General features: G+C 43.0%; 1 protein-coding gene across 1 annotated transcript in view; it reads right to left on the bottom strand.

Moving 5' to 3' along the window:
• LOC119850692 (40S ribosomal protein S8-like) overlaps positions 1-20,286 on the bottom strand; it is a 33,621-nt gene extending 13,335 nt beyond the window's left edge. Inside the window, 1 exon segment of the mRNA XM_043507136.1 lies at positions 19,810-20,286. Coding sequence (XP_043363071.1) covers positions 19,810-20,242 — 433 coding nt within the window. The 5' untranslated portion in view covers positions 20,243-20,286.
• Positions 20,287-24,528: the final 4,242 nt, after the last annotated feature.

Raw genomic sequence — 24,528 nt, 5'->3', positions numbered from 1 at the left:
TTCTGACCTGCATTCCTGCTCTGGTCCCGGCAAAAGCAACACACAGACAGAGAGAAACTTTGTTTCTCCCCCGTCCAGCTTTGAAAGTATCTCGTCTCCTCATTGGTCATTTTGGTCAGGTGCCAGCGAGGTTATCCTAGCTTCTTAACCCTTTACAGGTGAAAGGGTCTTTCCTCTGGCCAGGACGGATTTAAAGGTGTTTACCCTTCCCTTTATATTTATGAAAAAAGGCCTCAAAATGGATTGGGGCTTTGGGTGGAAGAGGTAAGGGCCCAATCAGTTTTAGGCCAGATGTGATCTGAATGGATCGAGATAGGCTATGTTCTTGTTGAAGTAACTGTACCTTTATGACTCAAACCTCTTCTACTATTGAGATTGGGGTGAGAGTGGCAGCTTCTGCAGCATTTGTTCACTGAGATCTGCATGGCTGCTACCTGGTGCTCAGTTCATACATTTGCAAAGTATTATTTTGTCCATACCAAGTCCAGATCAGAATGGATGTTCCATTTGGAAGAGCAGTGTTTCAATCACTTTTCAAATGAGTCCTCCTCCTCAGTCCTCCTCTTGAGGATTGCCACTAGTTGCTAGTATGTTCAGTGGGGATCTGCAGAGGCAATGTCATGAACAAATAAAAGAGGTTACTACTTAATTTGTTTTCCTAGGGCCTGACCCAAAGCCTATTGGAATCAATGGGTGTGTTACAATTGCCAAACTTGTTTGTGATGTCACTATTGCTTCAAAACAAAACCTTGTTCTAAAATGTAACTGCTTATGCATGGTAGCTAATTTTCACATTGAAATAGTTCAATTGTTTAAAACACATTTTTCTAAAACACCAAAAGGGTTTACTCCATAAGAAAGTTGCCTGCAAAAATTATATATATATATTAATAAGCTTTTTTTTAGTATAGACATTTGCTTTTTTTAAAAGAATCTGAAACTAAGTCCAAATTACATTTGTGTAGCTCTGAACTCACTTAATGTAAGTGTTTATAGGGGGAATCAGCAGCAGTTCCAAGTCTGTTCCTTCCAGCGTGATTCACCGTCATAGTAGGAATCTTCAGGAGATGTAGGATTGGAGTGAGGATTACTCTGAGAAGAAGTGGCCTTATATTAGCTGTAAAAAGAAAGAAATTTTAATAAAACAATTTGCAATCCAGCCCAGTATTTGTTTGCCAAGTTTTAGACCAATGAGAGTTGAAATAGCCAAGATATTTAATGTCAACAATTGAGGTTTGTAAGGGAAATACTAAATCAGCCTTGGAGTGAAAATAGGCAGACATCAAATTACAGAGCAAATAATGCATTTGCTTTGTAGGTACAGAAATAAACAAGCTATTTTAAGAAAAACAGGGAAATAAGGCTAGTAGTTGTCGGTTTGATTCAAAGGTATAAGCAAAATGGAGCAAAAATGAAATACAGCTGTGGAGGATTTGTCAGTGTATTTTGAGCATAAATGAACATTTTTCACACCCAATAAGGTGTGTGGGACATTTGCCTAGAGGAACAGCCCATGGGAGTGATGCTAGGAAGGTCTGAGAAGGTGCCCAAAAATGTTGCTTTTTCTTATCATATAAAGACTTCAAAAATACCCTTGTTTTTTTTTAATTTCAGCAAATGCCAAAAAAAACAGAAGCCCTAATTTATAAAATTGTTTTTGTTGGGTACAATGTTGAGCTTGTAAACTTCTCATTGGCTGTTTTCTGGTAATTTCTCTATGTGGTGTACACCCTTTATAAATTACAACAGCATGCACTTGAATCCAACAGTAGAAAACTGATACCAGATCTGATACCCTTACTCAGGTTGAACAGTACTTTATTCCACTGAAGTAATTCCACTGAAGTCAATAGACTATTCAGATAGGGAGGGTGCTACTAAACTGGAATAAGGGTGTCAAAATCTGGCCTGTACTATTAAACTGCTGTCACTTTAGTTTATAAAGTATGAAAAAAACAGAGCACTTTACATGCATTGACCTATTTGTCTTCTTCCCTACAAAGTTGAATGTATTTCAGCCAGAAGAAACAGTTATGCTTGAAAAACCACTTCTCAGAATTATTAGGCTTATTCTTTAGTGGATTTTGCCAATTCCAGATGTGTAATGGACTATCAGGGTGGTCATAGTGCACCCTTGCCAAATCACAAACACCAGTCCATGTACAAAAGCAATATACAGAGAGCTTGCTCAAGCAATTTCTACACCACAATGTTGAGGTTTTCTTAAAGTAATCAACAGAGACTGGCCAATCAATAGCAATAATGGTTGGCCTGTTCTATTTAGAATAGCTATGAATGACTGGCTTATTGTTTTAGTGTAAAATTGCTAGCCCATTGCTTTTGAATTCCTGTTCAACTCTGCAGAAATCATGGCACAGCAGATTAATTCTGTGGTCTCCACTCTATGCAACTTAAACAAAAAGAAGAATAAGCAGCTAATATTTGTATACAACATTCATATTTACATAGTCACACATACCTTTCAAAATGGCCCAAGGCATTTTGTATCAAGCTGTAGTTTTGCTTATTTCATTTTATTGTTTTCTATTCTTTCTGAATGGCTTCTTCTCCTATAAGATGTTTATTTGGTCTTCATTAGTTTAACTATTAGAGGAGCTTTGTTATGGGTGAATTTTTAATTCCATGATGCATAGAATCACAGATTGTTCCTGTTTTGCTTAATCAATATATAAACTGCAGTTTTAACCTACCAAATAAAACCATACATGAGTTTTCCTGATGAAATGATCTGTAATAGTCTGAATACATTATTCAACTTTTCTTATAGGCTGTCTTTGCTAGAGGTAAATAAAATATCATAGATATACTGTTAGCTGTTGTAGCTAAGGCTGTCAGCATTACAATCTACTACTTTTTTATAACTGAGTCATAAAAGTGCGCTCTAGGCTGAAATTTGGCACACGTGGTCTGAGCCTGGCAATGAATCTATTTTACAAAATGTGAACAATGCAATTATCTGTTTGGCTGTGTTAAAATTGTTTAGAATCTTAATATATGAGGAGGGCTGCATGGTGAGGCCTGTAAAGTATCCGCCTGCCGTGTGCATCACTCTAATCAGTCCTACCAGCCTGTCTCTCTCAAGAGCGCCACATCAATTAAAAAATGTAAAGGGGGAGGAGGAATAATCCAAAATATTTCAAGAGTTTTTTAGCATAAACAATAACTTTAATCCAAAGAGTGAGATTTTCAGAAGTGCTCTGCTCCCACTGAAGTCAAGAGATAAAACTCCCATTGCCTTGCTTGGGAGCGGAGTTAGGGTAACACTCAATGTTTTTGAAAATTCCACCCAGAATTCATAAGAATTTTTAGGACAATTTTTAGGATTATAAATTATTGGACTACTGATATTTAAGAATTATGCATATTATTTTACTTAGATACTTATGTCCCTATATTCCAGAGTGTGTGCTTTGCCCATTATGGTATATTTTGAAGGTCTAATTCTCCTCTCATTTATATTGGTATGAATCAGGAGTAAATTCCTTCGATATGTAAAACTGGTATAAGTGAATGGAGAAGCAGGCCTCTGTTTCTAAGATATGCTGCCACCTAAATTCCCTGTAAACTGCGCAGCTACGCAGCAACCTATTAATTGCCACACAGGCGCTCAGGGAATCTGCCCGGCTGGGACCTGCCATGGCCGGGGGAGGGGCTTCCCTCCCACCCCAGCTCAGGTGCTGCTGCGGGGAGAGAGAGCTGAGGGGAGTTTCTCTCCCTGCCATAGCCCCATGGCAGCCTGCACCCCAAACCCCTCATCCCTGGTCCCACCCCAGAGCCTGCACCCCCAGCCATAACCTTCACACCCATGCATCCCAACCCTCTGCCCCAGCCCTCAGCCCCCTCCCACACTCCGAACCCCACACCCCCAGCCCCACCACATGAATTTTGTTATGTGCACCAATGTGGAGGTGATCACACCTCATTTCCATATTGGTGCACATAACAAAATTCATTCTGCACATAGACTCATAGAGTCATAGGACTGGAAGGGATCTTGAGAGGTCATCTAGTCCTGTCCCCTGCACTCATGGCAGGACTAAGTATTATCTAGACAATTCCTGACAGATGTTTGTCTACCCTACTCTTAAAAATCTCCAATGATGGAGATTCCACAACCTCCCTAGGCAATTTATTACTGTGCTTAACCGCCCTGACAGTTAGGAAGTTTTTCCTAATGTACAACCTAAATTTCCCTTGCTGCAATTTAAGCCCATTGCTTCTTGTCTTATCCTGAGAGGTTCAGAAGAACAATTTTTCTCCCTTCTCCCTGTAACAACCTTTTACGTACTTGAAAACTGTTATCATGTCCCCTCTTCAGGGCGGAAGCCAGAACTATGTAGTTGACGTACTCTCACTTTCCTGCTTATCCTCAGCAGTGAGATATCTGTTACAATGATCCCCGCCTGTGGAAAAGTGTGGGAGAATTTTAGAATTTTTTTCATAGTCGGCTGCACTGCAACCCTTGCAGAATGCTCTTTTCCCCATGTAGAGCATCCCGCCCGCCCCCCCCCCCCAACACTCACCATGCTTTGGGTGTTCACCAAGATGTGTGCTTGCCAAGGGTCAGTGAGAAAGTGATTGGTATGTTACCAGAGGTATATTTCACTGAAATGTTTCAATACTGTGTGTGAAATTAACAAATCATGCTTCTGTGCATCGTTCCTTGTGCTTCGGCAGATGTGGCCTTGAGGAACACCCCGCACATACCAGCCGAGCATCTCCGCCAGATAATAAAGCACCCAAGATGGAGCAAAGAAGGCATGTTCCAGGAGGTACTGCACTTCTCCAATGCAGAGAAAAGGGAACACAAGGAGTGGAGGGAAGCCAAAAGTCAGGACAGAAAAGAAAGTCAGGGGTTTGTTAAAGAAGCTACTGAGTGGATGATTAATGTCATGGAGAAGCAAATGCAGATGCTGAAGTCCTTAATGATGCTGCAGACTGAGCAGATGCATGCCTGCCCTTGCCTGCAGCACATTCAGAACTCTTTTCCATGCCCCTCCCCCCCCAAACTCCGCCTGCTCAGTCCTTTCTGCTTTCTGGAACTTCTTGCTTTCCCCTTCACTTCACCCCCTCGGACAACTTTCACAATGATAGCTGGACCGACACACAGCTCTGAAAGTCTGCCCTTCCCTGGTACCTCGTTTCCCACCATGTGTCTTTGTGTGTGTGTGTTGTTTTTTGTGCAATAAAAGCAAAGTTTTTGAACATGTAACTCATCTTTATTTGTTTCCTACAAATTGAGATAACAGGCACTATCAATACATACCCAGGCAGTTTACTCATTTGCTTACTGGAATGCAAGGCCCCAAATTTCACCATTGCTTCCTAAGAAAACTACATATAATGTAACATTTCAGCACCAATCACAGAGATATACATTACTGGTTCTCATTTTCAAAGTGTTTCCTCAAAGCCTCCCTGATTCGAGTTGCTCCCCTCTGTGCCCCTCTGATAGCCCTGGTATCTGGCTGCTCAAAATCAGCAGCCGAGCAGTCTGCCTCAGCACTCCACCCCTGAGAAAACCTTTCACCCTTAGCTTCACAAAGATTATGCAACATACAACACGCGGCTATGACCATGGGAATATTATCCTCATTGAGGTCTAACCTGCCATAAAGGCATCACCAGCACACCTTTAATCTGCCAGAGGCTCCACTGTCATCTGGCACTACTCAGCCTATTGTTGAACCACTCCTTACTGCTATCCAGATTTCCTGTGTAAGATTTAATGAGCCATGGCTGTAAGGGGTATGCCAGGTCTCCCAAGATCACTATGGGCATTTCAACATCCCCCACTGTAATCTTCTGGTCTGAAAAGAAAGTCCCTGCTTGTAGCTTTCTATACAGGCTGGTGTTCCTGAAGATGTGCACGTCATGCACCTTCCCTGATAACTCTGCATTAATGTCAGTGAAATACCCATGGTGATCCACAAGTGCCTGCAACACCATGTAGAAGTACCCCTTCCTATTAATGTACTCTGTCACAAGATGATCTGGTGCCAAAACTGGAATATGTGTACCATCTATCGCCCCTCCTCAGTTAGGGAAACCCATTTTTGCAAAGCCATCCATTATTTCACGCACATTTCCCAGAGTCACAGTCCTCCATAGTAGGATGTGATTAATTGCCCTGCACACTTACATTAACGCAGCCCCAACAATTGACTTCCCAACTCCAACTTGATTCACGACTGACTGGTAGCAGTCTGGAGTCTCCAGTTTCCACACAGCGATTGCCATGCACTTCTCTACTGATAGGGCAGCTCTCATTCCGGTGTCCTTCAGCTGTAGTGCTGGGGCAAGCTCCACATAGAAAGAAGGTGGCTTTCCATATTTGAAAGTTCTGTAGCCACTCATCATCATCCCAGACCTGCATGATGATATGATCCCAACATTCAGTGCTTGTTTCCTGAGCCCAAAAGCGATGGTCCACTGTCTGCAGCTGTTCCGTGAATGCCAAAAGAAATCTAAATGTGCTCCTATCCATATCATACAGCATGTCAGGCAACTAGGAGTATTCTTCAGTTAGGAACTTCTTGATTAACTGCACTGCCATCTGTGATTCCTTAATGACAGTTATCAGAGCATAGGAAAGCAGTGTGGGATCCATCCCTTCTCACAAAGATGCCGGGGTACACAACAAACAAGGGCCATTGAAAATGCTGTGAAAGAAAGCTGGAAGCCCATGTAATGCTGGAACAGAAAACAGTGCATCATGGGACATTGAGCCCGATTTCAAGATGCACTGCCATCCACTCTGCCTTCCCACAAGACCTAGTGACAGAAGGTGTTGAGCTGGACTGTGGATTAGGTATCCACAGTGCATTGCTCACACTGTAGATGATAGTGCCCCCAACTGTGGATGTGCTGTGCCAACAGAGGGAGCAAGTGTGAACATGCAATATCGATTTTTATTATTAAAAAAAAAGGAGTACTTGTAGCACGTTAGAGACTAACAAATTTATTTGAGCATAAGCTTTCGTGAGCTACAGCTCACTTCATCGGATCCACTGAATGCAACCGATGAAGTGAGCTGTAGCTCACAAAAGCTTATGCTCAAATAAATTTGTTAGTCTCTAAGGTGCCACAAGTACTCCTTTTCTTTTGCGAATACAGACTAACACGGCTGCTACTCTAAAACCGATTTTTATTATAGTGCTTTTTGAATGTCAACATAACTTTTGTTGACAAAACTCTGTAGCGTAGACTAGGCCTGAGTCTAAGAGGTTCAAAAGGAGCACAATAAATCTTGCAGTACCAAATTTTATCTCCAGAAAGGGACTTCTTTGAGACTTAACATCTTTGCTGCTTCAGGCTTATATTATTTTACAGTCTCTCTGTTGAGGTGGCATTCCTCACAGCTATCCCCTGGGCTAGGAGATTTTAGAATTGGGAGTCTTACGAGTTCAGCCACAATATTGTCCTTTCACACTTTTAAAATAAATCATATTCCCACTCCAAAAAGATATATCTTTGTATTATCACAGGATTGTCTACTCTTTACTAATACTGGAGTATAGTTTGAGTAAATCTGTACCTTTAGATTTTTCACAATTTTTTCCCCGAAGACCTAGCTACATTAAATTATGGTTATAATCAGAAAAATGAAACTGGTGCCTTCTTATTCAACAGATCTGCCCCCAGTCTGTATTCAGAGCCATGCTGGTATCTTTTTACTCTAGTTTCAAGAATACATTTCCCTTCTTTTAATTTCTGATAAACTTGCAGAGCTAAGTTAGCTCTAGATGAATGAGCAAGATTCTATTCTGGCTCATCACTCCAACTAGTCCTCACTTATCAAGGTATAATAGCTCTCATTCTTCTGAATCAAAATAAAAAGGATAAAGAGACTTTACATACAGACCTCTGGGCAAGTCACTTAGTCTCTCTGTGCCTCAGTTCCCCATCTGTAAAAATGGGAATCATAAGATTTCCCTACCTACTGGGGATGTTGTGAGGATACATACATTAGAGATTGTGAAGCACTTTGAGATCTACTGATGAGAAGGGCTATATAATTCTAGATATGATTATTATTTAGAGTGACAATTGTCCCGGACTTTCTTTCCATAAAAAAACCAATGGCAGAAGTGCCAGCTACCAGACACTGATGAAAATGTAGTATTAGCAGGAATTTTGCATCCCAGAATCAAAATGATAAAATGCAGAAAAGGGTAAAACTATATCACACAAAAACTTATGTAGAGTTCTGTCAAATTGTTAGTTGAGTCTGGAATCAGAACGGATGCCTACTTGGTTGTGGAGTTCTTTGTTTGCAGTTAGCGAGACAAGATGTTTGTATCTATATTGCAACCCCTAAAATGATTGGCAAAATTCAAGGAATGAGAATATAAGTCTCAAGTGACAAATTGCATAAAAAAGCTCTTCTCAGCATTCTTGGAGCTCTTTCTTTGATTATATGAGGTAAGAAAATGGTCTGACATTTTGAAGAAAATGGATTGATTGTGTTTTTTTTTCTACCTAGGTTTCCCCCAAATTGGATTTAGTGCTTGTGTAAGTTGCTGGATAGACTACTCTAGAAAATAGTCTTCTGATTATAACAGATCAAATGCACCAGAAGTAGAAGCTTCCCCATACTGTTCTGCAAATGGGGCCTCAGCCATTGTCTACAGAACCAACTTTGGAGGTGAGAGGCTCCTATAGTTCTCATGGCCTGTTAAGATCCTGGCTTTATCCTGAGAACACCAACAAGAATTCCAGTTGTGATGGATTTTTTGTGATGCGAACACTTCTGATTGGAGTCATTGATTTGGCAGGATGCATTCTTCCAGCCATGCACTGGGCTTCTGTAAGAGGAATCCAAGCCTCTGTGGTCCTGGATCTAGGGATGGTGAGTATCACAGGCGAGGGAAGGCAGAGCCTTCCCTAGCCCTGGCTGTGACCCTGGCGGGGGCTCAGTTCCAGCTGTGGCTTTGAGCTCCAGGCTCGACTGGGACAGGCAGTGGCAGCTTGGGCTGGCTGATGGGGGTTAGGCCAGCTGGCGCAACCCATGGCGGCTTGGGGGCTGGATTGGCCAGGCGGCTTGGGTCAACTGGCACGGCCTGGGGCAGCTCGGGCAAACCTGGGGGGTGGGGTAGGCCGGTGTGGGTGGAGCAGGCCAGATGGCATGGCTCAGGCCACGGGGGGCTCAGGGTTCTGGCTGTGGTGGGTAGGGAGGGCTCAGGGGCAGGGCCTCGGGTGGAAGAGGTGGGGCCAGCGGGCTACCCTCCCTGAAGGGGGTGGATTCACCTGCCACCCATGTCTGGATCACCTGGTATTTTAAGATTACAGAGCCTGAACAGAGTCTAGCCACTGCCCTGATCCCGGGGCACAGACTTTCTATGTGGCATCCATGTTTGAGAGCTGGAACCAGCTTTCCAGCTGCCTCACCCTGCTGGTGCAATGGTGACTTCAAACCCCCTCATACTTGAACTCACCTGCTACCAAAACTCCACCTCAAAGATGAGAAGCTTCTGATTACAATTTAATTCTCTCCAGGGCACATAGCAATTGTGAAGAGGTTAACATACACTCACACACTTTGGACAGAGTAACACATTTGTACTCTTTTACTTAATGATACATAGCACAGGAGAGTACAGATTATATAAAACAATAAACACAACGTGCATATCACAGCCTCAGTTCCCTTACCATACCAGGGCATTCTTTGGGCTGCCGTCAGAGTCCCTTAAGTTGTCCAGTGCATAGCTTGTGGGCAGCAACATGAAGCCTTCTGCCTGCATAAGCTTGCTTCCTTTTTCTTTGACTGTTTCCTTCTTCCTGTCTGGCCCCTTGTCATTGGTTACCTTTGTTTTGTTGCTAGTAGGTTTCCACTGCTTCTATCATCCCCCACCCTCCAGGAGGCTAAACTAAACTAGTTTTCTAAGAATGCAGCTGCTTTTTAGCATAATCTTTGTGAGGTCTAAGTATCATTGTTAACATAAAGTACTCCCCATTGTCCATGTCTGGCATGAATAAATTTCCAGGGGTTGGATGCTTATCATAGAATATCATGGTTGGAAGGGACCTCAGGAGGTCATCTAGTCCAACCCCCTGCTCAAAGCAGGACCAATCCCCAACTAAATCATCCCAGCCAGGGCTTTGTCAAGCCTGACCTTAAAAACCCCAAAAGAAGGAGATTCCATCACCTCCCTAGGTAACGCATTCCAGTGTTTCACCACCCTCCTAGTGAAAAAGGCTTTCCTAATATCCAACCTAAACCTACCCCACTGCAACTTGAGACCATTACTCCTCATTCTGTCATCTGCTACCACTGAGAACAGTCTAGATCCATCCTCTTTGGAACCCCCTTTCAGGTAATTGAAAGCAGCTATCAAATCCTGCCTCCTTCTTCTCTTCTGCAGACTAAACAATCCCAGTTCTCTCAGCCTCTCCGCATAAGTCATGTGTTCCAGTCCCCTAATTGTTTTTGTTGCCCTCCGCTGGACTCTTTACATGCTTTTTGTAGTGTTGGGCCCAAAACTGGAAACAGTACTCCAGATGAGGCCTCACCAATGTCGAACAGAGGGGAACAATCACATCCCTCGATCTGCTGGCAATGCCCCTACTTATACATCCAAAAATGCCATTGGCCTTCTTGGCAACAAGGGCACACTGTTGTCTCATATCCAGCTTCTTGTCCACTGTAACACCTAGGTCCTTTTCTGCAGAACTGCTGCCTAGCCATTCGGTCCCTAGTCTGTAGCAGTGCATTGGATTCTTCTATCCTAAGTGCAGGACTCTGCACTTGTCCTTGTCGAACCTCATCAGATTTCTTTTGGCCCAATCCTCTAATTTGTCTAGGGCCTGTGTATCCTATCCCTACCCTCCAGCATATCTACCTCTCCTCCCAGTTTAGTGTCATCCGCAAACTTGCTGAGGGTGCAATCCACACTATCCTTCAGATCTTTAATGAAGATATTGAACAAAACCGGCCCGAGGACCGACCCTTGGGGCCGGTACCACTTGATACCGCTGCCAACTAGACATGGAGCCATTGATCACTACCTGTTGAGCCAGACAATCTAGCCAGCTTTCTATCCACCTTATAGTCCATTCATCCAGCCCATACTTCTTTAACTTACTGGCAAGAATACTGTGGGAGACTGTGTCAAAAGCTTTGCTAAAGTAAAGGAACAACACATCCACTGCTTTCCCCTCATCCACAGAGCCAGTTCTCTCGTCATAGAAGGCAATTAGATTAGTCAGGCATGACTTGCCCTTGGTGAATCCATGCTGACTGTTCCTGATCACTTTCCTCTCCTCTAAGTGCTGCAGAATTGATTCCTTGAGGACCTGCTCCATGATTTTTTCAGGGACTGAGGGGGTGGCTGACTGGCCTGTAGTTCCCAGGATCCTCCTTCTTCCCTTTTTTAAAGATTAGCCTTTTCTATGATTTTATGATTATGCTTATAATCAGTTCCTTTCTATATTCAGCCCTGTATTTGTACATGTTGGGGCTTCAGCCCAAAATGGAGGCAAACAGGCAATAGAGAAGGCAAATAGCTACATATTTGGAATGGAGAATTTAGTCTGACACAGATACACAGAGTTCACAATTCATAAACTGTACAGACAGATTCCCAAATCATCACAACAACAACTCTGTTCACACAGACCACTGAACAGCCACCAGATGGTAACAACTTTTGGTTACTACCAATAAACTAGAAGTGAAAGGCTATTTCTCCCTTTACCAGTTACCCTGACCCTGGCTCTAGCATCTGCTGCACTTCTGATGCAGGTGCACAAAATGCTGTCCTGGGGAGAGAGATTGCTAATGAGGGTATGTCTACATAGCCAAGAAAAATCAGCTGCTGGCCAGTGGCAGGTGACTCAGGCTCAGGGGCTCAGCCTGTGGGACTGTTTCATTACTGTGTAGACTTCTGGGCTCAGGCTGGAGCCTGAACTCTGGGACCCTCCCAACCTGTAGGATCTAAAGCCCAGGCTCAAGTACAAGCTTTAGCCCCGTGAGCCCAAGTCAGCTAGCATGGGCCAGCCATGGATTTTTCTTTTCTATGTAGACATACCCTGAGAGGGAAGCTTGAGTTGGGGAGGGGGTTTGGAATCTGCCCAAAGGGGGCAGCTGGAAAAAGCTGATAGAGAAGAAGGAGGGAAGAAGAAGAATCTAAATGCTGAGCTAGGAGATGAAGCACAGCTGTAGTAGGAGGTGAGGTGATAAAATAAAAGAAGAACAAGAGAATAAAAGTAGGGGACTGGGAAGAGAGATGGAGGAAAGAAGGAAAATCTGAAAAGTTTAAGATCATGAGAAGCAGAAAAAAATAGAGCTGGGTATGTGACCAGACACTATTAGAGAAGGGAAGTAGAGGGAAATAAAAGCCACAAATGTACCGAAGAAAGAGTATCAAGGTTAAAAACGGAAAGGAAATATAACTGGTGAAAAGGGGAATTGATCAAAAAGCTGTGTTAGATGAAAACAGATCCTAAAAACAGTAAATGAGAAGCCAACCCACAAAGGACCTAAAGTACATGAACAGAGAGAATGACTATTTGAAAATCTATTGAAGGAATACAGTTCAAAGGTGCCTAATGGACAAGTAAGGGCCCACTAGGTGTAGAAACCCTGCTTGTGGATAAACTCAGTAAAAAGAGATAGAGTCACAGGAACATTGACACTAAAGAGCACTTCAAGACAAAGAGAAGCAGAGAACAGGTCAGCAATAGTGAAGCTGGACTTACAGCCAAGGAGAGGAAAAGTTGATTCTTATCTCAAGTGTCAGTATATTGCTGAGTATTCTCTTTTGTTCTTGTTAATACCAACACATTTAGTATTAGCTGCACAGTGTAGGGAAGCAACAAGGAGTCCGGTGGCACCTTAAAGACTAAGATGTACAAGCTCTCAATGGTTAATGTATTGGTAACCTATAGTTTATTGTTACAAGAGGTAAGTACTTGGTAATGTTCTATATTATTTATGCCCTTGGTACACTTTTTGAGTTTTTCCTTATAAAGTTCTAAAAATTTAAAATTTGGTTTGCCTCTGCCTTGCCTTTTAAAAACCCTCCTCCATATTGGGTGTTGCAGGTCAGCTCTTATCCAGGCTTCTTAGGAGAGTTTTTTGTCAAGATGAATAACACGGTTCTAGCTGAAAATGTGTATTTGCCAAAATTAATCCAAATGCTAAAGTTATTTGTTCTGACCTCCTAGGAAGGTGAGATGGACAAGACACATGGGAGAGGAGGTTATGAGCATCCCAATGATTTGAGGGACAAATCTGGTTAGAGGAATTTTCTTTTATGGGATTTGTGGAACTTTAATTTAAAGTGTATAAACTCTGATGGTTCTTTATTAACTTTAAGTAGTAAACATCTTTTTTTCTGTGAGAAATGACTTTAGACTCTGTTGAGAATTTAATATGGTAAAAGATTTTATTCATTTTGGGACCCTTGCATCAACTAGCTTTGGGGAAGCAATAGAATCTACTCTCCTAATCCAATCAGCCTTTGGTAAGACAACCTTTAAAATCCACTTAAAAATCAGAAATGAATGGTAATATAAATATTGCTTTTAGTCTTACTTTCCATATTCTCTGTGTTATTATTTCAGTGTCACATCAGCCCTTAACATACATTTAAAGCTTGTCTGTTGAGCAGAGCTTTTTGACTCTGCCCTTTTTGTTATTTCAACGTCCACAGATGAAATATAATGTTAATGTGACTCTGGGATTTTCACTTGTTCATATGCTATGTGTATACAAACACATTTGGTTTACAAGATGGAATGACCTCAGCCACCTAGCGTTCAGTCTCTGGTTCCATGTGTTGACACAAATCCTTCGACTCTAAGCATATTTCTCTCTGTAGGTTATTGCATTTTTTGTCATTTAGAAAAATACACAGGAATAAAATAACAGAATCTTGTTATCCAAACTTCAGTATCAACCATCCCTTAGAGGCCATGTATTGTACATTATTTATTCCAATTTTCAAAATGCACCTATTGGAAGAGGCAGTGATGCTATCTGTGGAGAGGACAGACATCATCCTGTCCAATAGTGCAACACAATGGGCCACATTTCATCCATTGGGTATAAGCAGATGTAACTCCATTGAAGACAAATGAATGTTACTTACCTATAACTAGTGTTCTCTGAAATGAGCAGGTGTATATTCACATTATGCCAGAGCCTTCTAGAAAGCAGTATCGATTGGGTCCACTTGTCCTCTCCCTCCCCTTCTCGTCCTACAAGGCTCCCGAGGGGCAATCTTCAAAGCTGACATTGGACTTATTTAGTGCCAGCTTCATCGACTAGGCCTGAGGAACCTCCTCTCTCAGCAGGGATGTGTGAAGCTCCCCTCCTGTGGCTGGTGGTCCAGACAGAGCCCATGCTGGATGGGCATCTCCTCTCATCTTTTAAAAGAAAAACCTGGCTACCTGACAGGCTAACCAAAAACCAAATTTGTCTCAAAATGGCAGAGAAAGAGAGAAAAGAAAGGAAACTATGAGAAACACGTCAAGGACACTGTGTGCAATCTGAGTTTGCTGAACCTTTGTCAGCTGGAAAGGAACTGAGGGGTGGACAGGACAGGACGGGGAGAGTGGCCCTAACCAATACTGGAATATTCTGGATGCTCATGGTTCAGGTGCAGATGCCTTGATCTAAGGCTCGTTCTAGGGTTGGTGAGCAGTGCCCCTCTACTCTGATTTGCAAGCCGTTTTTGCTTCACCTGTGGTTAGCCGTCCATTTTTTTCTCTCCCAGCTCACTGGCTGGCTTTTTTTTTTTTGAGTGGGGCAGAGGGGTGCACAGAAAACATTTTCTGCCTTGGTCAGTAAAATGGCTAACGTGGCTCCTGCCTTGATCTCACAAATGGGAATATTCACTGGGCACTTGAAGAAGCTGAGCTGCTCTTGCCTACACCAGTACTGAATTTGGGTCAATAATGTTTACAACATACAGCACTTTTATTCTTCAAGGTGCTTTGCAAACATTCACTGATACTCACAACACTCTGGAACTGCCAACCCTAGTGTTTCAAAAATCATGAGTCAGACCCCCAAAAATCTTGAGAATGCCCCCAATATCATGATTTGTGTTTTTTTTAAAGATTATGTTGTGTTTTGGTCTTTTGGTTTTTGCGTGTGTATGTGTGTTTGATAATTAGTGTTGCCAACATGCCCAAATGTGTAAAGATGCTTTGGCTCCCATTGCAGGAGCTCTCACCCCCACATCTGCCCAGCAATTAGTTTTGTCCTCCATCACCCCTCAGTTCTGTTCCTCCAGCTCTCCCCTCAATTCTGCCCCCACATCTGCCCAGCCCCCATATCTGTTCTGCCCCACACAACCCAGCCTCATCTCTGCTCTTCCCACAGTTCCTGTGATTCTTCAACCTTATCTTTCAGTCTTGGGCTGGGGTCTGCAGCAGGTTGCCCTCTACCCCTTCCCAGGCTGGGGCCTGGTTTAAACTTAACAATTAGATTGGCCTAGCTATATCGCTCAGGGCTGTGAAAAAATTTGCATTCTGTGTGACATAGTTGGGTTGACCTAATCCCTGACGTAAACATGGCTGGGTCAATGGAAGAATTCATCTGTCAACCTAGCTACCAGCCCTCAGAGAGTATGAGGAAATTAAATCAGTGAATGAATTACACAACTATGGAAAAATCCCTTCCATTGATGTAGGAAATGTCTATGCCACAGCACTGCAGTGGCACAGATGCACCACCACAGCCGTGCTGCTGCAGTGTAGACATGGGCTGGGTGTTGCAGAGAGGGATGTGGAGGAGGAGCAGAGGAGCTATCCTGCTGCTCACAGAAGGGGAGTGAAGGGGAGGGAGCAGGGCCTCCTTGAGCTATCGGGCTCTTTCTCATCCCTCCTCTCCTCCTGTGAGGCACCCACTACTGAGGCAAGGAGGAGAGAGCTTTCCCTGCTTCCTGCAGCAGCCCTCTCTGGCCCTCTTCTGTATGGCAAGTTAAGGGATGCAACCAATCAAAGGGGTTTTCCCCCAAGAGAGCTGAAATTCACAGGGGGCTGAAGCTTTCTGCATTATGGCCATTGGCTCAAGCCCCAGACAAACTCATGTGACACATGAAGAAATTGAGACAGTTGGCAACCCTGACACCCCCAAAACATATATAAGTGTTCTCATCCCTAGTTCACAGAGTGGGAGGTTCCGTTACTTGCTCAAGGCCACAGAATGAGTTAGAGCTGTGATCAGAAACCAGGAATTCCTGGCTCTCTCTTCAGTGCGCACAGCACTAGACTGTCTGTCTCTAGCAAACGCCTGTGCATAGGAAATTCAAAATCTGTCTGCCTCTTATTTCATGGACTGTTATTCAAATACATACCCTTTAGTTAGTTTGGGGGAGTTTGCATTGAACTTGTAGAGTACCAATACCAATGTGGACTAGATTCATAGATTCATAGATACTAAGGTCAGAAGGGACCATTCTGATCATCTAGTCCGACCTCCTGCACAGCGCAGGCCACTGAATCTCACCCACCCACTCCTACAAAAAACCTCACCTATGTCTGAGCTATTGAAGTCCTTAAATCATGGTTTAAAGACTTCAAGGAGCAGAGAAGCCTCCCTCAAGTCACCCATGCCCCATGCTACAGAGGAAGGCGAAAAACCTCCAGGGCCTCTCCAGTCTGCCCTGGAGGAAAATTCCTTCCCGACCCCAAATATGGCTATCAGCTAAACCCTGAGCATATGGGCAAGATTCACCAGCCAGATTCTACAGAAAATTCTTTCCTGGGTAACTCAGATCCCATCCATCTAATATCCCATCTCAGGGGATTAGTCCTATTTACCCTGAATATTTAAAGATCAATTACTTACCAAAATCCCATTATCCCATCATACCATCTCCTCCATAAACTTATTGAGTAGAATCTTAAAACCAGATAGATCTTTTGCCCCCACTGCTTCCCTTGGAAGGCTATTCCAAAACTTCACTCCTCTGATGGTTAGAAACCTTCGTCTAATTTCAAGTCTAAACTTCCTGGTGGCCAGTTTATACCCATTTGTTCTTGTGTCCACATTGGTGCTGAGCTGAAATAATTCCTCTCCCTCTCCTGTATTTATCCCTCTGATATATTTATAGAGAGCAATCATATCTCCCCTCAACCTTCTTTTAGTTAGGCTAAACAAGCCATACTCCTTAAGTCTCCTTTCATAAGACAAGTTTTCCATTCCTCGGATCATCCTAGTAGCCCTTCTCTGAACCTGCTCCAGTTTGAATTCATCCTTTTTAAACATGGGAGACCAGAACTGCACACAGTATTCTAGGTGAGGTCTCACCAGTGACTTGTATAATAGTACTAAAACCTCCTTATCCCTACTGGAAATGTCTCTCCTGATGCATCCCAAAACTGCATTAGCTTTTTTCACAGCTATATCACATTGGCAGCTCATAGTCATCCTATGATCAACCAATACTCCAAGGTCCTTCTCCTCTTCTGTTATTTCTAATTGATGCGTCCCCAACTTATAACTAAAATTCTTGTTATTAATCCCTAAATGCATAACCTTACACTTCTCACTATTAAATTTCATCCTATTACTATTACTCCAGTTTACAAGGTCATCCAGATTCTCCTGTATAATATCCCGATCCTTCTCTGAATTGGCAATACCTCCCAGCTTTGTATCATCTGCAAACTTTATTAGCACACTCCCACTTTTTGTGCCAAAGTCAGTAATAAAAAGATTAAATAAGATTGGTCCCAAAACTGATCCCTGAGGAATTCCACTGGTAACCTCCCTCCAATCTGACACTTCGCCTTTCAGTAGGACCCGTTGCAGTCTCCCCTTTAACCAATTCCTTATCCACCTTTTGATGTTCATATTGATCTCCATCTTCTCCAATTTAATTAATAATTCCCCATGTGGCACGGTATCAAATGCCTTACTGAAATCTAGGTAAATTAGATCCACTGCATTTCCTTTATCTAAAAAATCTGTTACTTTTTCAAAAAAGGAGATTAGGTTGGTTTGGCATGATCTACCTTTTGTAAAACCATGTTGTATTTTGTCCCATTTACCATTGACTTCAATGTCCTTAACTAATTTCTCCTTCAAAATTTTTTCCAAGACCTTGCATACTACAGATGTCAAACTAACTGGCCTGTAGTTACCCGGATCACTTTTTTTTCCTTTCTTAAAAATAGGAACTATATTAGCAATTCTCCAATCATTCAGTACTACTCCTGAGTTTACAGATTCATTAAAAATTCTTGCTAATGGGCTTGCAATTTCAGGTGCCAATTCCTTTAATATTCTTGGATGAAGATTATCTGCGCCCCCCAATTTAGTCCCATTAAGCTGTTTGAGTTTCACTTCTACCTCAGATAGGGTAATATCTACCTCCATATCCTCATTCCCATTTGTCATGCTACCATTATCCCTAAGATCCTCTTTAGCCTTATTAAAGACTGAGGCAAAGTATTTGTTTAGATATTGGGCCATGCCTAGATTATCTTTAACCTCCACTCCACCCTCAGTGTTTAGCGGCCCCACTTCTTCTTTCTTAGTTTTCTTCTTATTTATATGGCTATAGAACCTTTTACTATTGGTTTTAATTCCCTTTGCAAGGTCCAACTCTATTCAACTTTTAGCCTGTCTCACTTTATCCTACATGTTCTGACCTCAATTAGGTAGCTTTCCTTGCTGATCTCTCCCATCTTCCACTCCCTGTATGCTTTCTGCTTCTTCTTAATCACCTCTCTAAGATGCTTGCTCATCCAGCTTGGGCTACAACTCCTTCCTATGAATTTTTTCCCCTTTCTTGGGATACAGGCTTCCGATAGCTTCTGCAGCTTTGATTTAAAGTAATCCCAGGCCTCCTCTACCTTTAGATCCATAAGTTCTTCAGTCCAATCCACTTCCCTAACTAATTTCTTTAATTTTTGAAAGTCAGCCCTTTTGAAATCAAAAACTCTAGTTGCAGATTTATTTTTGTTAATCCTTCCATTTAGTTTGAACTGAATTAGCTCATGATCACTTGAGCCAAGATTGTCCCCTACAACCATTTCTTCTATGAGGTCCTCGCTACTCACCAAAATTAAATCTAAAATGGCATCCCCTCTAGTCGGTTCAGCAACTACTTGATGAAGGAATCCATCAGCTATCGCATCTAGGAAAATCTGAGCCCTATTATTATTACTAGCACTGGTCCTCCAGTCTATATCTGGGAAGTTAAAGTCTCCCATGATCACGCAGTTTCCATTAGTATTTACTTGATTAAAAACATTAAAAAGGGCTCTATCCATATCCAAATTAGATCCCGGAGGTCTATAGCACACCCCAAGCACTATCATAGGAGAGGCTTTACTAGTTATCTTCCCCAATGTAATTTTTGCCCAGACGGACTCTGTCTTATCCATTCCATCGCTTCTTATTTCTTTACATTCTACCTCATCATTGATATACAATGCTACTCCACCATCTTTACCTTTGTTTCTGTCTTTCCTAAAGAGCACATACCCTTCAATACCTGTAGTCCAGTCATGACTACTATTCCACCATGTTTCTGTTATCCCTATAATATCTGATTTCACTTCCTGCACCAGTAGCTCTAGTTCCTCCATTTTGTTACCTAGGCTCCTCGCGTTGGTGTACAAACATCTTAATTTTTGCTGTTTGGCCTCGCTCACATTTTGTATCTGATTAGGCACAGTCATTCTACAGCCAGTATAACCTATTAGACTAGTATCCACACCGCCCTCGCTCCTTATATACATTCTCCTACCCACGGCTGTATCCTTTCTTACTTCGTCTTCTTCCCTCTCAATGCTAAAATCTGGCGTGGAGATTACCTGGACATCTCCCAACCATCTCCCCCAATAAGATTTCCTCCTCTTCAGGAGTCAGTTTAGCGCCCTTCTTGCGTCCAAGGGGCAAGGCATAGTGGGCTTCATACCACTGTCGGTATGGGGTGCTGTCAATGAGAACAATGCAGTTCTTCACCAGGGTCTTTGTCCACACCAGCTAATTGTTGGAAGCATTGTAGACCACATCAATGATTCTGGTCTTGCGGGTGCAGCATTCAGAGCCCCAAGAGAAGTTGCCAACGTCCAAGCACAGAGCAGGATATTTCTTGTTACCACCACGAACCCTTACTGTGTGAATTCGGCGTGGGCCAATCTTGGTGTTGGCAGGTGGTCGCCCCAAATCATACTTCCTCTTCTTGTGGTAGGGCTTCCTTTTGCCCCCAGTGTTGCGACGCTTGAGCCAGTTGTCCCTAGAGATACCCATCCCGAGCGGCGCCGGCTGCAAAGAGGATAGGATAAGGTTGTAGGAGGGACTTGTCACCTAATTAATTGTGGAACTTCATGTAGGAGGTCACTCTGCAGGCCTCTGCTTAAGCACATGAAGTGAAATCCTGACTCCACTGAAGTCAGTAGCAAAATGCCCATTAACTTCAGTGGGGTGAGGATTTCACCCTTGTGGCCGGGTTTCTCTCTGCTCACACTATGTGGGGTAAGACAGACCCCATCTCCAGAAGCAAGAAAAGAGTTAGTGAAACTCTTCTGTGTGAGAGGAGGGAGTTTGAGTTCCTCACCTCGATGCACTGGACACACCCATAGGAGGCAGGGGCTTAACAGACAGAGAGAAGGGTTGAAAGGGCAGGAAAAGCTTCAGCCTAGACATGAGGAGACAAAGAAAAAGCAGGCAAGAACACAAAAGAATATGCTCAATTAAAAGCTGCAACAAGAAGCCCTTGAAACAGAAAGGGAGTGGCAATATTCACAAGGGCACAGAGTGAGAGCATACTGCCTTAAAGGGACAAAAGCAGCAGAAATCAATAAATAATAAAGACTCTGGAAATTAACAAGGACAATAGAGCTAATAAATTTATTTGAGCATAAGCTTTCGTGAGCTACAGCTCACTTCATTGGATGCTGTAGCTCACGAAAGCTTATGCTCAAATAAATTTGTTAGTCTCTAACGTACCACAAGTACTCCTTTTCTTTTTGCGAATACAGACTAACACAGCTGCTACTCTGAAATAGAGCTAATGGTTCCCATAATGCCGCCCAAGTGCTGTAACTTTGCTGATAAATCAGCATGACCAAAATGTATATGGCATTCTGAGCAGCTTTGTGCTTTGAGCTGGACTTTTAAAGAAGAGTGAGGAATACTGATTTAATTTCCTCGTACTCAGTGTGGGAGACAAGGCAGGCAATATTGTGATGACAGCAGGCCTCACTCTGAATCAAAACAAGTATGAAACAGGAAAGAAACATTTTGTGGCATATTTCACTGGAAAACCTGAGCTACCCCTGGAGAATAGGAAAAAAACCAAAACAACTCTCACCCCAAACAAAACCAAACCTGCAAAAGCCAAGAGAGAGAGGAAGATAATGGATCAAAGGTAGCACAATATATGGAAATTAAATAAGAAGCCAGGAGAGTAAAATTACAATTGTATGCACCCAAGTTATGGCAGAATCCTTGACCCAGGAAAATACAGTTTTCATAAAGATTTTGGGAGAGAAGAAGTAAATAGAAAATACTAAGAAAAATCCAAAAAGGAGATCCTTTCCCTGGGTGAAAGATTTCAGTAAAGATGGTCATGGGACTGCCTGTCCCTGATTGTGACTGCTGAGAATGAATCACAGAAAAAGGAAATTCCCACAGCAGACATGACAACAGAGCTGTCAGTGACTTGTCATGGCAAGGATGAGGTGGGTGAAAAAGAGCCAGAGAAAGATGTCCATGACACAAAAAACTATAGAGCTGCAGATATTTGAGTGTGATACTGGCCAGAATATAATGCACCTTTTCTGCTGCCACATCCTGTTGAGGAGCTACTCAATAAAGATGTTGAGGAGCAGCTCAGTGAAGAGTTTATTTTGGGACCCAGTATTGTATTCAACAGTAAACGTACCGAATTATCACATCAGTGTAGGAACTTTGATGACAATTACGCAAACTGGATCAAGCCTGGAGTGGATGCACATGAAAAACCAATTGGCTGACTACAAATTAGAATCTCCTCACAGAGCTGTTGGTTTTATTCAGACCTACAGAAGTTTAGTTCATAAGAGAGCTTGAAGACTGTTGTAGAGGACAGGAAGAATAGTTTTCAGTCATTTTCTCCTTGGGAGACAATGTTGTCAAGTTGCTATGGTCTGAGACTGAGAGTGGGAACTTCAGAACTCTTTGCTGCTGACTTGCTATCTGACTGTAGGCAGCCTCAGTTTACTCATCTGTAAAAACTGAGGATAATTTCTAACTCTCTGGACTGTTGTGAGGCTTAATTATTTAGGCCCAGATGTTTAAAGGTATTTAGGTATTGCTGCATTCAGCAACACAACACCTAATTGTTTCAGGCAAGTGCCTAAATCCCTTTTGAAAATGAGATTTAGGTGCCTCAACCAATTGGGCATTGCGATGGTAAGCACAGCAACACCTAAACATCTTTAAAAATCTGGGCTTTAGTGTTTGTGAAGAACCACATTCATTAGAGGACCTTTAGCTATATAAACATATATTATTATTTAGTCTATTTCAAGATGAAAAGAAGCACTTAAGTGCTTGACAAACTGAGGTGGAAAATATATACTGGAATTGCTTCATTCACCACTGCAATGAAGCATCTGGGGTGAAATTTAACAACTGTTTAACAGAGCACAGCAATACTGCACAATAGCTTAGTACAGTAAGTAAACTATCAATCGAAACTACAGGTACAATTTTATGTTGACAGATTAGCCATGTTGAAATCTAGTCAAGACATCCAGTGATTGACTAATCTTTCTTTTTGCCCTAAAAATGATTGCTGAGCTTAAAAATGCTTACTCTTTCCATCTTCCTCCATCTACTGAGGAAATAAAAATCTTGCCCTCCAGACGATCCTCTGTAGCCTGTTACTGGAGCTGATGGAGCTTGTTACTGGAGCTCAGCAACTAGATAGAACTTCAGGTATAAAGAGGAATGTATTGGACACACTATCGGAACCATCAAAGAGCAGCCAGTGGGCAACACTGACACAGCTGAGTGAAATCAAAAGATGACTGGAAAAAATGTAAAAGAAATCATCTGCATAGCCCTTTTCTCTCTCTTGAGCACTGGATATTGTCCCAATTTTACTGCTGTACCAGGCCTTGGCCTATATGTTAATATACCCCTGACTCTTATAAAATATGCTATTAACCTTCAGTGACAAGACGAGGTCAGGATCTCAGTGTTACATCTCATTTAAAATATGGCACCTCCAGCAGTACAGTGCTCCCTAACATAGAGAGAGCTAGTCCAGTGATGACTGATTCAGAGGGATGACTGCTGCCTACTGAATCACGAGTATCCCTTCCTGCAGTATTCTTAGTTCCTAGGAGATTTCCCATCTAAGTGCTCACCTGACCCAATTCTTTTTGGCTTCTGATAGGTGACAGGCTCACAGCACAGGCTGGTTTGACTGCAGGATTTATGTACTCTATACATTTTTCACAGGGCCTGTGTTAGATATACACAGCTGCAAAGGGCATTACGTTTAATGGAGAAGCCAAAGGTGCTGACTTTGTGGGTGCTTTGGGGCTGGAGCACACACCAGCCACCTGCCGATCAGCTGTTCATTGGGCCCTGCCGATTAGCTCTTCCCATGTGCTCCCTCCCCCCCCCGTTGCCTCCTGCCCACTGTCGATCAGGTGTTCGGCAGTGGGCAGGAAGCTCGGAGGGGAGGAGCAGGGGTGGGAAGAGGCAGAACGAGGGTGTGACCTTGGGGGAAGGGGCAGAGTGGGGGTGGGACCTTGGGGCTGAGCAGGGTTGGAGACCCCTGGGAAAAGATGAAAGTTGGTGCCTCTGGGAGCAGTATTATGGATTTTTCATGGCTGGATGGTGGGGCAGCTTGCACTCTGTAGAGGGAAATGTGGAGCATTGGCTCTGGTTCTGTATGGCTGGCACTTTTCTCTTCACTGCACTCTAGGTTGCAAACTGAGAGCTCAGGTTTTTCTAAGCTGACTAGTGAAAGTATGAATTATTTTTATGTACCTAAGGGACCAATATATCCAGAGTTGGTACCCAGTTTCAGAAAGATTTCAAAATTACTGATTGTTCAGAGGTTTCCTCTTTAGTTTTCACACTTTCCTAGACTAATGGCTGACCGCTTCACCTAGCACTGCAAGAAGTGAGTGCTTGCTACTTTCACCCTTTTATCTCTGAGTGACGGGGCAAGGCCAGATGGCTATAGAAAAGTAGTCCTTTTGGGATCTGGGAAGTGGGCGGGCGAAGCCCGTCCACCGCTAAAGGATCCCCCCCAGCCTAGAAGGGGGATCCACAGGAGCTAGATTCCAATTAATTTTGGGGTACAACTAATGAAATAACAGGGACAGGAGTGTGGTCAAAGGGTCAAACGAAGGGAACCAGACGGGGACACCGAGCAGAGAACCCCGGACAGCGCCCACTGCTCCTCAAAGGCGTCAAGGGAGTCAGAGGATGCTGCCCAGAGGAATTCTGCCCGGATACGTGAATGGACCAAGGATCGGAAATAGGCCCCACAGTCACAGGAGACTCCATTGGCTAATCTCCTCACTCTAGTT

This window comes from Dermochelys coriacea, chromosome 2, assembly GCF_009764565.3.
Source record: "Dermochelys coriacea isolate rDerCor1 chromosome 2, rDerCor1.pri.v4, whole genome shotgun sequence".
Lineage (NCBI taxonomy): Eukaryota > Metazoa > Chordata > Testudines > Dermochelyidae > Dermochelys > Dermochelys coriacea.
The sequence above is the reverse complement of the archived record's forward strand: the minus strand, read 5'-3'. Positions and strand labels throughout refer to the sequence as shown.